The following is a 14,828-nucleotide window of genomic DNA, read 5'->3' on the forward strand; positions in this document are numbered from 1 at the left end:
TCCTAACGTACGTACTCTGATGATTTTATAGTTTTAATACTTACACTTTTTGTATATCTACAGACTAATATATACCACACAAGGACGTGAATACATTTAAAGCATTTATAAATCTTTAAAACTTAAAAAAGATAAGAACAAGCTGCAAAACAGCACCGATAAAAATCTAAGATTCAATTTTGATCGACACGGGGTTTGCATCACTGACAAGCAGGAAAAGCTGCCAAATGAAAGCCCGGGCAAAGGCACCGCAAGAAAGGCAACCGGAAATTCGTTTCATGCTCCTCTTAAGCAGTAAAATATCATAATGCTCGATAAAAATAATGTATATATTCGCGGACTATTCCGCATCCAAGGCTTCTCGGATTTCTTCCGGAACGATAACAAGTTTACGAACTTCAACAAAGATAGATGCCATTTCCAACGGCAAATCGTTCTTGGTATACAATTCTACATGACGGTATCCTGCAAACATCGTTTAAATCAATTCATCCATATGGTCAGCCGGACAAAAGTTACCTTCTTGCAAACATCCAACAGCAATTGTATGCTGCCCAATGAGTTTATTCTTTCCCACATTAGCCTGATCGCGCACCTTAAAGCGCAATACAGCTAATTCGGGACTTCGAATGAACAAATCGACAGTCGTGTCCCATACCGGATTAAAACCTAAAACAGCAAGATAAATAAATCAAAACAAATCTCATTAAACGCAGTAAACCAAAGAGTGCTATAAAAATCTTAACTCCGACCGGTTACTACGAAATTGTATGCATAATATGCAATCAACCCATAATTATGGACAATTAACCGGATACTTAGTTAGCGGTGACAAATAAAATCGATAAATTTTTTTAGTAATCCAGTAATCGATCAAGATGGCAACTGTACCGTTATTTTTGATAAATTTCGTGCTCTTCTTCTGTTGATCAAATTCAGCGCCAACAATCTGCACAACAACATAGGGATCAATGATATCCGACAACGCCGTTCCCACCGGTTTCGGTAACTGTTGTCCACTGATCACCCTGACAGACAACATGAGCGCTGGACGCATATTCTTGAAAGCGTTATAATCTAATCCCGGGGTTCGCATGTACTCCGGCTGCAGTATGTAACCACATCCGCCATTGTCCCGAAAGAGAGCGCGGTAGGCTTGCGTCGGACGATTATGATTCTGGTAATTCATGGCCACAATCTGACAACCCGAGTCCAGAAGGGGAACGGCATCAAAGTTAGTCGACGTGATGCGGGTGCCTTTAGGATAGATGCGAACGAGCTGCCGCATAGTGTGCTGAATGATTTCTAGATGGTTCTTCTTGATCAGCTTCAGAATTTTGGATTCAGATACGGAGCTGATTTCGAAAAATTTTCCTAAAACCAAATTAATTAGAGAACAACAATTTTTTGAAAAGAATGCTATACAGTCTGTACACTTTCTTAAAATTAATCATATAACCGATGCGTTGTCACTTTATTCTTACCATCGGCGTGCGCTGAAAATGTTCCTTTAAATTTAACCGCTTTCAAATAAACGCAGTCCGATAATGCCTTGGAAACTTTCAGAGTTTCTTTCGGTTTCGTTACGGGCTTCTCCGGCTCGCCTTTATCGTGGTGATGATGGTGGTTGTGATGATCATGGTCGTGGTGTTCGCTGTTTTCTTCTTCATCCAAATCGACATCCGCGTCATGCAATATTTCCGTTGGAAGCTTTTTGGCTTTGATGAGCACTTTTCCCTTCAGCTCTTCCGGCGACGGACACGCTCTGTCTTTGCAGCGAATGGGCCCGGTAAATAAACGATCTCCCAGAATATTTCTCAGATGATAAGCCATACGATCTTGCTGCGCGACGGAGCAATGGTTTTCAAAAGAAAGAATGATCGGGTACCTAACCAAAAGACCAAAAACATAGTTTTATGAATTTCTTTCCTGTCAGCAGCACTACAATTTTAACGAATTACTAAGGAAACAAACAGTTAATGTAAAAATGCTTTTAAGAATTCACAACTATGCAGTGTAAGTGTTCAACACAAAATATCGCAAACTCAAGGCCGCAGTCGTGCTCAGAATGGACGAAATCTTACTCTGATCTTTTGAAGCCATGATCCCGCACAGCTTCAACAACATCTTCAAAATGAATGTCCGTCGTCAGTGTTCCTCCGTGAGTAACAATTGGCTCGCCATCCTTTCCATCCCAGCAATCGACTGATTAACAACAACGTTGATATTAATTTTTACTGTAATGCTGTGCGCATTTACGACCAAAACTTACGTTCAATGCACCGGCACCCTTTCAATAAGCAGTAAATATATCCTTCTATGCTGCTCTTTCCCGTTAACTGTCCACCCACCAGGTAGCTATTATGCTGAAATGCAACAAACAATTTTTGTTTCAAAACTATGAAATCAATCGCAGTCCAGCTGTGTACAAATCAATCATACCGAGGATGCGATAAAATAATCCGTTATCGGGTGTGTCATGTTGTCCCGTACAAGATTGCAATTAGGATCGAAAGCGGCGCAACGTGGACTGAGCAATATGTTTGCCAACCCTAAAGCACAAACAGTGTCACCAACCAAAGCAGCACCATAAAATTACAACTCCGCCAGCATTTCAAACACACACTTCTGTTTACAAAAACTGCTTAAACCAAATAACAACACCGACATGCAAGTAGTTAAACCGCTTCCCAAATCGGAAAAAAATATGTGTACCAAGCCAGAACAATTTTGCTGTGCAAGTTACTAACCCGAAAGAGATAAATGGCCTAGATCCCGTTCTTCGCTGGGCACATCGAAAGAGCGAATCATCATCTCACATCCTTCTTCGTCTATCATGTATTCGTGCTGCGAATCTTGCAAAAACTTTAGCAGATCTTTCGCTGTCCAGTAATCTGCCTCTTTATCGGCTTTGAATCTACGTATTAACAATACCGCGTAAGCTCTTGCGATAACGTCGACAACACAAATAACGGAACATAATGCTCACTGTTCAAAAATATCGACAATTTCTGGGCGTTTGGCGATTAAATTGTAAAACCGCTCAAATCCCTCCATGTCCAGGACGGGTGCACCGTTAACCACATGTGCCGGTTTAGCTGCCTACGACAAAAACAAAATCTTACAGGCGAACTACAAACGACATATCGTATTGTTTTGTGTACACAACTATTTACAACTTTATTCTACTACACATTTTTGTATAATTAATCAACGCTTCAATAAATACTCGTACTGCAAAACGCCTACTGCGTATCAGCATCAAAATAGTGTAAGCGGGATATCAAGTTCCCATAAACAACCGCGGTCGGTTCTAATTTATTCTTAAAACACACCTGGAAAACTCCTAAGGCTTTTTCGCGACTGAACTGAATATTCATCGAGTTCAAGAGACGAACTGCTTCATCTGAACTAAGACATCCATCCGCATTTTTATCAGCAATTTCGAATTTGCTTCGAAGCCAGCTAAAATCCAATAAAATAATTAATTAACAATAACACCAATAAAATAACTGGAGAAGCAATAGCTACTGCACATACATGTTTGAGTTAATTACCGCCAATCCTAAACCCGACAAAATGTTGGTATATAGGTTGGTTGGTATGTAGCTATTCTGAAATTTTTCGTTTTGATTTTTATCTACAAAAATTATCGTCTAAGAAAACGCATACTTCTACAAACGTACAACATAAATTCATGATAACAAATATTTTACACCAAAAACAAATAAATTAATACGATTAAAATTAAAAAATAAAAGTGATTACATGAATAAGTGATGATTTTACTGCTGACGATTAGTGATAACTATGAAACACTATTTAAACTATAAACTACGCTCGTAGCCTCGTAGTGTATGCGAGACTGCGAGTACACTCGTAGTGTACTCGTAGATCAACCAACAATCGCAAGTAACTTATGATAACTTACCCGCTGAGTTTAGCATCACGATTGGCGCGAGCATTTTCATCGATCAGCTTCTGCAGCACCGCCACCCACATATCCCGCACGTCTTTATTTTCCGCAATCAAATTCAGAATCCGCTTATTCCGCAGTACAATGCAGAAGCAGCGATCCCCGGGGTATTTCTTAACAAACGCTGGTTTTTTCTCGTTGAAATTAAACGTATCCGAACTGTAGCCCGAGCGGACTTCGCGAACATGGGCAACTTCAACTACAATCCCCACCGAATAAATTAATCCACTCTGGATGATGGCTGCAAACAGTACCTAATCGGTGCGGAGTGAAGCACGCGGGTCCGGCTGTATCGTACACGATGGTGCGCATATCGGGACGCAGGGAGAATTCCCGATGCACTTTCCCTCCAGCGGCCTTCAGTTTGATCAGCCGATGCCCGTTAATCACCGCTTCCAGCCAGCGTTCATCTGCAAAAGATTTTGCGAATTTTCGAGCATGTCCGGGCCAAGCGAAGAAGATCAGCGAAAACACAGCAACACACAGCAGTTTCCAGCTGCTTACGCTTCAGTTCTTCGGGATCCGCCGTCGACGTCATCTCGGCGTTATCACCGTCCCCGTGCCCGTTCTCTACCAACAACCCATGGTTTTCCATATTTAAAATTTCATTAAATAAATGGAATTAGTGCGGAAATCAGTATCCGCATTCCGCAGGGTTCCGTACACAGGGATTAAGTTTTATCTCTGCGGGAAATGCAGCAGCATGATGCATTTTTTTGCAACAGCGATACGGCAGTGCATGCCACGACGGAATGAAGTTCAGCACTTCGGTAGAAGATGCATAGTCATATACGTAAACGTACATAATCAGAATGTAATTTCACAGCAGTCAAAATGTCGTTCAAGGGCACAAAATGCCTAGATTACATTAGTAACAAAAGCAAAAAAACCAGAAATATCAGAACAGGTGCATACTTTATGTGTACTGCACCGACAGGCACAGCAACAGTGAAGGTAAGTTACCGTAATAAGCCGCTAAGCGAGCTGTAATAAATCAAATGACCCGGCATTTCACGGCAGGTTTACCAACCTCAACCTGCTGTAGACGATTATCTGGTAGTGTTCTACTTGTAACACATCCGCTTATTATTAGACTTCAAAGAATCCCGCTCCTGCATTCATATCTAGGCAGCAGCTACCTGTATCTGTGTCAAAATTACTTATCATAACTGCTTACGTTTAGAGGGCATACCGTACATGAGTACAATACACAGTACCACATGCATCTTTTGTACATCTCGTATTTACATTGCTACAATATTGTTCTATTTATTGGCTATTTCGGTTTAGTGTATGCAAACGTCAAACGGCATTGCTTGTACCAGTTTGAATAAAAATTTCGTATTTTTGGATATTCTTCTTGCTGCGTATCTATTCGAACAATATTTGCACCAGCTTGTATAATATGTTACTTAATTTCTTTAATTTTACATTGTTATCCGTTAACAGAGTGTACAAACCTTTTTCTAACCACTAAAGGGGGCCGAACATATAATTAATTATTAGCATGATATATCTATATATCTGTATTACAATACGCGGATGCAGAGTATGAGTAGTATCCCTTAAAATAAAATCAAAATTACTGTACCGAAAAACTCTCACATTATTTGTAATATAGACAACAAAGATGAATCTATGATCGTGCGATTCATGCCCGGCGTGACGTTAGCGGCATCCAGCCAAATTTTGATTTTCTGGCAAACGTTGTAATTTACCGCGCCTTTACTATCGAGTAGCTACTTTAGCGTTTGGAATTTGGCACCAGTATAATTAAGTGCTGACAAAATTTAACGACAATGAGTGGGGACATACATACCCTACATTGTACAGTATATGTCTGGAGAAAACAAACTGCAGTTTATTTTGACAGTAAGCAGCATAAACTGCACTTACGTTTCCGCCCACGAGCTAAGAACTTGCCAATGTCACAAAAAGGAGTGCCCACCACGTCGGACTTTATGAGCAACTACACCGAAACATTTGACACACAGATACATAATCAACACCGGTGTTTTTCTTGGTCTAATAAGCAAAAGAAAATGGATATCGACAATAACCAACCAGATTCTGAATCGTACTTTCAATAAAATACAAACTTTTATCTCCGCAACGTAATCGAACAGGCGGCGAATTCATTATCCACTCACTTTGCATCTATGAGTTAAACAGCCATCTAACACAATGTCGCGAAATCAGCATAATATTCTTTTATGTGTGGAGAGAACAATTCAACCACAAGATTCCACTCAGCAGAAACTGTCCAACTACCATTGCAACTGAAAGCACAATACTACGGTAGATGAGCCGACAATACCGCGTTCATTTCCCGCTGACACAAAGCAAACTCCTCCGCATATTTTACGCTCGCCGCGCTGACTGATGCTGTTGTCCCTGTTCGTGCGCCAACACGTTTTTCTTGATACATTCCAACACGTCCCGTGCAGCAACCGGGATCGGCGTGCCCGGACCAAAAATGGCGGATGCGCCCGATTTATACAGGAAGTCATAATCCTGTGGTGGAATAACGCCGCCACAGATAATCAGAATATCCGGTCGACCCATCCGAGATAACTCCGCGGATAATTCGGGCACCAGTGTCTTATGACCCGCCGCCAAGGAACTCACACCAACGACATGCACATCAGCATCAATAGCTTGTTGGGCAACTTCTGCCGGCGTCTACAAAAGTAGCATTGTATTGTATTACCAGGTATTACCTATAGCATTGTATTACTAGGTTACTACAATGCTATCTAATATTGCTCGTAAGATAGATGTCGGGTAAAGTTAATTTTCTTTTCAAGGACGCTTCGATTCCAAATTATGTGCTATAAAATAAACTTAGTGCATAAGAAATATATACTGTACTTGTTCAATGCTTGAAGTACCCATTTAGGTATAAAATACTCGTACTTAAAATAATTATTAGTGTTTTAGGTTTTAACTGCAAAATTTTCTGTAGACCACACAAATATTATCCAAACAAACAAAATATCTCAACAAAAAAATAACTCCAAGAAAACAAAACTAATCAATTAAGGATTCATATTCACCATACTACAGCGCGCAAGCCAAACATACCTGAAACAATGGTCCAATATCCACATCGAAGCCTAAATCAGCGAATCCAGTCGCAATAACCTTTGCACCTCGATCATGTCCATCCTGGCCCATTTTGGCTACCAAGATGCGCGGCCGTCTGCCCTCATCTTTTCCAAACTGCTCGACTTGTCGAAGAACACTTTCGGTTTCCTCTCGCTGTCCGTATTCCGCTTTGTACGCCCCGCTGACCATCCGGCTGGACGCCACATGCCGCCCGAACACTTTCTCCATGGCCATGGAGATTTCTCCAAGCGTGCACCGGGCACGAGCTGCATCGATCGCCAGTGCCAGCAAATTCCCCGTACCGGATTTGGCCGCGTTCGTCAAGGCATCCAGAGTCTGCTGGGCTGCTGCTTCGTTCCGAGAAGCCTTTAAACTGGTAATTTTCCGTACTTGGCTTTCACGCACGGCGGTATTATCGATCATAAGAACTTCCGTCTCTTCTTCAGTTTCCAACCTGAATAACAGAGAAAACTCTGTTCTTTATTATCGCTTTTATTGTCGTTCGTAATGGATCGCTATGATTTTCTATGCTAAAACTCCTGGTTTTATCTGAAACGCAGCATACATAGCAAGTAAAATTGTTCTTCATACTATAAGGAAAATATTGTCAATTGTATCGCCCACATTTCTGTTATTAACCTGTATTTATTGACGCCAACGATAGTTTCTGTTCCGGAATCAATGCGCGCTTGCCGGATAGCGGCACATTCTTCAATCTTCAACTTCGGAATTCCTTCGCTAACGGCTTTCACCATGCCACCCATGGCTTCAATCTCCTCAATAACTTTTTTGCCAGCTTCGTACATCTGCTGCGTGAGACTTTCCATCATGTATGATCCTCCCCAAGGATCGATCACCTATTGACAAGGATTTGACTATTTAAGACGAAATGGATGCACACCAAAATTCGCTTTACCATTAGTATAAAAGACCTTAATAATAATTATTAGTATTTTTCGATGTCAGGGCATACCTTCGGTATCCCGGTTTCCTCCTGGAGAATAATTTGAGTATTTCTAGCTATTCTAGCACTGAATTTGGAAGGCAGAGCGAGGGCTTCGTCGAAAGCATTCGTGTGGAGCGACTGCGTCCCGCCGAATACGGCAGCCATGGCTTCTACTGTAGTCCTAACGACGTTGTTGTAAGGATCCTGTTGAGTCAGGGACCAGCCAGACGTCTGACAGTGAGTGCGCAGCAAAAGAGATTTCTGACTTTTTGGTTTGAATTTCTCCTTGATAAGTTCAGCCCATAATCGTCGTGCAGCGCGCATTTTAGCAATCTCCACGTAGAAATTCATCCCGATGCCCCAAAAGAAGGACAGACGCGGAGCAAATTCATCAATCGAAAGTCCAGCTTTCAGACCTAGGATCAACAAAATTAGGTAAAGTGGCAAGGGCTTGAAAGTTTACCGTTGTTAATGCTTATGGCGACGCTATTATCACTCTATCGGTGATAGTAAGCGTTAGGTGATAGTAAGCAATGTAATTTGTAATTCAACTAGTGAACACAAAATCGAAAAATTAACTGAATGATAAGAATGCTTAAACCATTTAAAGCTGAGCAAAATTAAAATATCTGTACCAAAGAAATTAAATTAACACGGAGCGAATTCCATACCTGTCCGACAATATTCTAGTCCATCAGCAATTGTATAAGCCATCTCCAAAACGGCATCGGCACCGGCCTCCTGCATGTGGTATCCCGAAATGGATATGCTGTTAAAATTGGGCATATTTTTGGAGGTGAAGGAGAAGATGTCGGCAATAATCCGCATGGACGGCTCCGGAGGATAAATGTACGTATTGCGCACCATAAACTCTTTGAGGATATCGTTCTGAATCGTTCCTGTGATCTGCGCCTGGGTTGTGCCTTGTTCCTCCGCAGCCACAATGAACATGGCCATCACCGGAATCTACGAGTACACAGAACAAAACATGTCATAGAAGTATGCAATGAACATGCAATATAAAATACCAATTATAAAAAAGAAAATGCTTTTTATTTTAGATTATGTCTTTACAGGCGCAGACATTCGTAAATCACGGTAAATGTACTGCAATAGACGAAAAGAATGTGCAAAACAAATACTGCTGGAAAACCGATGGAATTAATAAAAAAAATAGAATAACACTACCACAAATCGGAAAACTGCATAATAATTACAATTTTCACAAAACGAACAGTCGATACGTTACAGTCGCATTTGTAATACCTACACAAGAAAGCAGAAATCGGGATAATAAAATTTAAAAAGAAATTAAATCAATACTGTGTTGAAAGCCAAATTGACAAAAGCACTGCCACTTCTGCATGGCTCACACAAAAATAACTTCCGTATTTTCAGCAACGCTACAATTGACATTCGCACCAGAGAGGCTTCTTACCACCGCTCCATTCATGGTCATCGATACGGACATCTTATTCAACGGTATCCCATCGAATAAAATCTTCATATCCTCCACCGAATCAATGGCCACTCCGGCCATACCCACATCGCCCCTGACGCGCGCATTATCCGAATCGTAGCCGCGATGCGTGGCCAGATCGAAGGCCACACTCAATCCCTGCTGGCCGGCCTTAATATTCTCCCGGTAGAATTTATTGCTCTCCTCCACCGTACTAAAACCCGCATACTGCCGGATCGTCCAGGGGCGCTGCGCGTACATGGTGGGGTAGGGACCGCGGGTAAAGGGATACTTCCCTGGCAGTTCATCCTGGACGGATTCCGTATCGGTTTTCGTATACAAGGGCTTGATTTCCAGACCCTAGACAAACGATATAAATATTTCACTATAAGCCAGTGTTAGCATGCAAGTCCATCCACCTCGACGGTTTTCCATGTCAGTTTCGCCGCGGGATCTCCGCCTTTCATCTGCTTCTTGGCCAGCTCCGTCCATTCCGGATGCAAGGGTTTCTGGCTGGCAGAGCTGGTCGCCGTGCGTACTGCCAGACGCTGAGCGTATGCTCCCTATGCGTCAAACATCGCGATTACAAATCAACATGGATCGCACGAGACACAGCGGCTGCTAACTTGGATAACGTACGTACTGGAAGGAATGGTAAAACATCTGCTGCAGATGTCTTCACTAGGTTCCGAGCCATATTCCAGGATCCAGTAAACCAGAGTACAAAATATCTTGGATGGAGCCGCAAACGGATTATCCTTGCAAATTGGTTTAAAAAAGCAAAATTCTCTGTAGACGAAACGAAACCCTTGCAGTTTTGCTCGCAATCGGAATCCGTTGCCTTGAATTTGAAATTTTTTGTGGTTAAAAATGCTTTAAAATTAGTTTAGGTAGTCTGCGCAACTGCACACATGATCAGCTGAGCACCTCGAAGTTCGCAGCTATGAAAAATGGGGCGATTGGCCCCTCAAGCAGTGGTCGATGTAGCTGTACTACTGCTGTCAACATGCCTTGCTACTCTACGCTACTTCCGTTAGGAAGTGGTTTCTAGCAGCTGCCTATCAGAGGCGGTTGATGCTGCTTCCTCTGATCGGTGGATTTGGTGCCGGATATTGTCCCGGAGATTTAATTGTGAGCGCTACTCTTCTGAGTAGTACATAGATAATTGAGCGCGCCGTGTAGTGAGTTATAAAATTAATTTGATCAGTTTCCTACATTTTCAAATATGCTCCCAGAATGCAATATCAATTTCGCAAGTTGCTTTCGATAGACGGTAATGATATGCTCTTCGAACTGCTCACGATAGACGCCAACACTGTACCGACTACCGATGCGAATACAAAAAAGCAATTTGCTACCTACGTCAGCAGCCCATTGTTGGCTGTGCCGCTGTGGGCAGGTAAGTAAGTACGTAATCTGGACCTGCAGCTTCAGGTCTCACAAAAATTTACGGGTTCGGAAGTGCACGATCTATGGCTCCAAAACCGGAAGTTAACACTAGCGGGCATTCTGAATCGGTTAACCTTGTTATACCATTCCCGCCACCACAGGTACATGCCGAAATATGGCTGAATAACATCTTCCGGTCGATGAGATTTCAAAAGTCAATAAAATCACATACAGGACACTTGCACTTTATTGCGTCCTGCCTATGTACCGCTAGCTTTCTGTAAACAGTTCATGGGATTTGCTTATACTTACAGCTTTGTGTTTTTCCCTGTCGTATCGTTTACATAATTATTTATACTGAAGATTGGAAGGCATTCATTTAAAGGTTATATTATGCGGGTTATATAGATCTGCAAAAATTTCTGAAAATGCTTAGAGCCATAATATCTGTTCAATCAAATTGTTTGAATTCATCGAGCTTTGATGTATTTCCCCGATACAGGATCATTTATTACTCATTATTCGTCATGCACGGTACTGAAGCATGGATCCGGTCGAATCGTTCAGTTTTTGTGATGCAGCCTACGTCTTAACAAATTACAAATCAAACAGAATAACCTGCGAATTTCATGATAGATTTTATAATTCAGAGTGAATGCAGGTGTAGAACCCCGTGGCATCATGAATGTGACAGTTTCCGGCAGCAACGCCACGGTGCAACCTCTGTTGCTGTGGTCAGTCACCGGCATATTTGATGTCATCATCATGGTTTTAGGTTGCGTGCTAAATGGATTCATTTTGGTCATTTTCATAAAAGACCAGCATCTCCGTACGCCCTTTATAGTTTACCTCGTCAATCTAACAATAACTAATTTTGTGATGTCCGCTGGATTTATGCCTTTAGCACTGATCAATGACCTTTATGGCGGAATCTGGACGAATGAGTATCTATGCACAGCTTACATTTATTTCTCGTATATCTGGACAGCTGTTTGTATTCACGGACACGTGTTAATAACCGTTAACCGTCTGTGGGCCATGCAGTTTCCCGTTTCTTACCGCAACAACTTGCACAAAGCACGTTTAGCCATGATTCTGTGTGTTGGAGTTTTCCTGTATGCTCATGTTTTGATTGTACCGTGTGTTGTTTTGGATGCATTATTTTATCGCATCCCATTAACTGATAAACCAAGTTGTGATATCAATTTAGAAACCCAAAAAGGTTATATATTTTTCAATGAAATTGTCACACTGATTTTACCGATTGCCGTTATCATATTAGCATTTCCCTACTTATGCTACAGACAGCGGCGTCGCAGGATTATTAGCCGGCATCACTCGACCGTGCAGGCGGTGGAGATGAGTAAACAGTCGAAAGGTAACTTATCCAGACTACATCACGATGAAGGCAGGACTTCGCCGGAAGCACGTTCCTTCCTGATTCTCAGTTTGTTAACTTTAATTATTGCCGTGTCTTGGGTGCCGGCACAAGTCCTGTCGATTGTGGATTTGATTGATCCGAGTATTGACACAACCACGCCTTGGCTCGTGGCTAATTTTCTGAATGCTCTGCAGCCGGTTTTGGATCCTTTGTTGCTAGCTTTCACTTTCGGTGATCTGAAAACCGCAATAGGAAAATATTTCCTGGTTTGCAAACGTTAAAAAAATAAGTGGAAGGCAATCAGAAAATCAGTTGTCTGCGGATGAATAAATAACATATATTATGCACGACTCAGAAGTACGCTTGCAATGCCATACGGCCGGTACCGGTGTAGGCTGCACACAAACGTTTGTAAAGATAAAAACAATGTCACTACAGAATGAAGACACATATTGCAAAAGGCGCTACAGTTGCAACTGTGCCATTCCTTACTTAAAATAGCTATACTTCTATCTATTACCACATATTTCTCAAAATATTCTGTTATACAAAGAATGTTTTTCAAGGCGCTGCATCTCCATATATAAGCAGCAAAGGTAAGGATACATAGTTGTGTTCACATGCTGCATTGCAAATTGCAGCACAAAATTGTAATGTACCCGGGTAAAAACCACGTATTACATCTTTAAAGCAACGGTTCTGTAAGTTAAGTTTTCTGAGTTCAGTTAACACAAGGAATCTACTACGACTACGAATATGTTAATATCATTATTTCCGGCAAAAAAAACAAAGAGGTGATCGTGTAAAATTTACTACGAGTTGAAAAATTATGTATACAGAACATAAATAAATAATCTGATAGAGTATGACAGTGCCAAAATACTTACTGCTACCAGGTCTGTATCTCCTAAGTCCCTGACACCACGTGGAGCATGGTATTTTTGAAAGTAAACGCCAACATTTTAACAGCTGACGTTGGTAATGTTGCAATTTTTTCTTCCAAGGACAGCTAACTGTTGCCTGGAAAAAGGGTGTGTGAAAACACAGAAGTGCCTTATTAGCGAAATTGTGCCCATTAACCAAAACACATTTTTGATGTAAACACTTCAGTAGGCAACCACTTGGGCAGATTTCCCACATTCCAGCATAATTTCATACAGAATTTACACGATCCTGTATTACCAAGCACGACACAGTGCCCGTATTTAAAGCTCACATGTCAGTAATTTTTAAATTACTAAATCTCTTTTTCTTGATACAAAACCGTTTAATTTAGCGACATTTCTAAAGCTTTGTGTCAAAGAATGAAATTCACCTGGGTATTTCTTGTTGTATTGTTTGTTGCGTTTGCCGGTAAGTATTTCGGTAGTATTCAGTTAATAATATTGTATATACCGTAGAGTTCTGATCCGATTTGAGTTTCAATGATTTCAGATTAAAGTTTGTCTTTTAACATTAACGAATATCGGGCGGTATATCCATGAATTATAAATTTTATAATTCATACATATTCCGCCCGATATTCGTACGTTTTGCATTTTTATTATGCTTATTATAGGCGTAATGTCCGGTGTGGATGCTCAGCGGGGCCGTGGCGGCAGAGGCGGCGGCGGGGGCCGTGGTGGTCGGGGTGGTCGGGGTGGTCGTGGAGGTCGCGGCGGTGGAAAACGCGACATCGAAAGCCAGTTACCAGATGCATTCCGAGACCAATTCCTAAGCTTGAACTGAATGGCGCACTTGCCCTTCGATTATGTAATCTGCTCAGGCGCAAATAAATATTCATAAATTAGCTATTTCGGCAGGTGCTGAATTGTGCTACCATGTTTCCTTTTATTATTCGCCAAATCGGATTTTTTTTATTTGCATGCTAGTTGCACGGTATGCCGGCACGTTCCGATCCAGTTTAGTATATTACTATACAGCATGTAGTATTTAATAAAGTGAAAATTACTTAGTACTGCTTACGCAGCTAAGGTCAAGATTGTAAATAAATCTTTCAATTATCGCATATTTGTATATTGTACAACTATCTATTGTAGAGGATTTGCGGAAGCCTTTAAGCAACGTACACAAAGGTTTGACGTCACGGTCGCCTCCCTAACAATAAGTAATGTGATCATGTGGTTATACCTACATTACTGTACAGATATTAGTGTACTGCTTATTTTTGCTTTTCCCAGACTAACAAAAATTAAGTACTCGCCACACAAAGGTAAAATTGCATAGCCCAACAACTGTGTCAAACTATTACACAATACTGACCTTTCAAATGCCGGCAAATTTGAAAACACATTAAGGTCAGCATATCCTGCATTTCCCCTTCCGGTGCACATAAAGGGGAAACACCTTTCGGGTACGCGGAAAAAGTGGAATTCAAATGTGGGCGTACATCCGCCTAGCAGAATAGGCTTGATCTTATAATACAAATGGGACTGTGACAAAAAGGCGGGGGTGGAAGTACACAATGCGGTCTTATTACTCATTTAGTGAAGAGTGAACAATATGCCACACGCTAAGTTGTCTTAATGTTTGAAGTAAAAAAGATATGATAAATTGCTAATGACACCGC

The 14,828-nt window shown here is 41.4% G+C and overlaps 2 protein-coding genes and 1 long non-coding RNA gene across 4 annotated transcripts; 1 reads left to right on the forward strand and 2 right to left on the reverse strand.

Annotated features, from left to right (window-relative positions):
- Nucleotides 1-19: 19 nt before the first annotated feature.
- On the reverse strand, nt 20-5,996 carry LOC129588422 (1-phosphatidylinositol 4,5-bisphosphate phosphodiesterase eta-2-like). 2 transcript variants are annotated; one of them, XM_055482625.1, is made up of 14 exons: nt 5,873-5,996; nt 4,481-4,546; nt 4,231-4,386; nt 3,932-4,175; nt 3,336-3,465; nt 2,990-3,102; nt 2,751-2,917; nt 2,443-2,552; nt 2,273-2,366; nt 2,085-2,205; nt 1,485-1,888; nt 892-1,374; nt 520-669; nt 20-465 (listed from the first exon to the last, which is right to left on the reverse strand). In XM_055482625.1, the coding sequence occupies exons 2-14, from the start codon at nt 4,512-4,514 to the stop codon at nt 341-343; spliced, it is 2,331 nt and encodes a 776-aa protein (XP_055338600.1). In that variant the 5' UTR covers nt 4,515-4,546; nt 5,873-5,996; the 3' UTR covers nt 20-340. The 2 variants fall into 2 exon arrangements, with proteins under 2 accessions (XP_055338600.1, XP_055338599.1); XM_055482624.1 differs by lacking the exon at nt 5,873-5,996 and having other exon boundaries at nt 4,481-4,948.
- Nucleotides 5,997-6,096: 100 nt separating this feature from the next.
- Nucleotides 6,097-10,364, reverse strand: LOC129588423 (methylmalonyl-CoA mutase, mitochondrial-like). Its single transcript, XM_055482626.1, has 8 exons — nt 10,133-10,364; nt 9,909-10,052; nt 9,469-9,849; nt 8,702-8,996; nt 8,058-8,446; nt 7,724-7,941; nt 7,061-7,538; nt 6,097-6,658 (listed from the first exon to the last, which is right to left on the reverse strand). The coding sequence occupies exons 1-8, from the start codon at nt 10,184-10,186 to the stop codon at nt 6,338-6,340; spliced, it is 2,280 nt and encodes a 759-aa protein (XP_055338601.1). The 5' UTR covers nt 10,187-10,364; the 3' UTR covers nt 6,097-6,337.
- Nucleotides 10,365-13,375: 3,011 nt separating this feature from the next.
- Nucleotides 13,376-14,265, forward strand: LOC129588426 (uncharacterized). The gene is made up of 2 exons (XR_008690472.1): nt 13,376-13,612; nt 13,818-14,265. It is a non-coding gene; the product is annotated as an uncharacterized LOC129588426 (long non-coding RNA).
- Nucleotides 14,266-14,828: the final 563 nt, after the last annotated feature.

The sequence above is a fragment of the Paramacrobiotus metropolitanus genome, unplaced genomic scaffold (assembly GCF_019649055.1).
Source record: "Paramacrobiotus metropolitanus isolate TYO unplaced genomic scaffold, Prichtersi_v1.0 Parri_scaffold0000029, whole genome shotgun sequence".
Classification (NCBI taxonomy): Eukaryota; Metazoa; Tardigrada; class Eutardigrada; order Parachela; family Macrobiotidae; genus Paramacrobiotus; species Paramacrobiotus metropolitanus.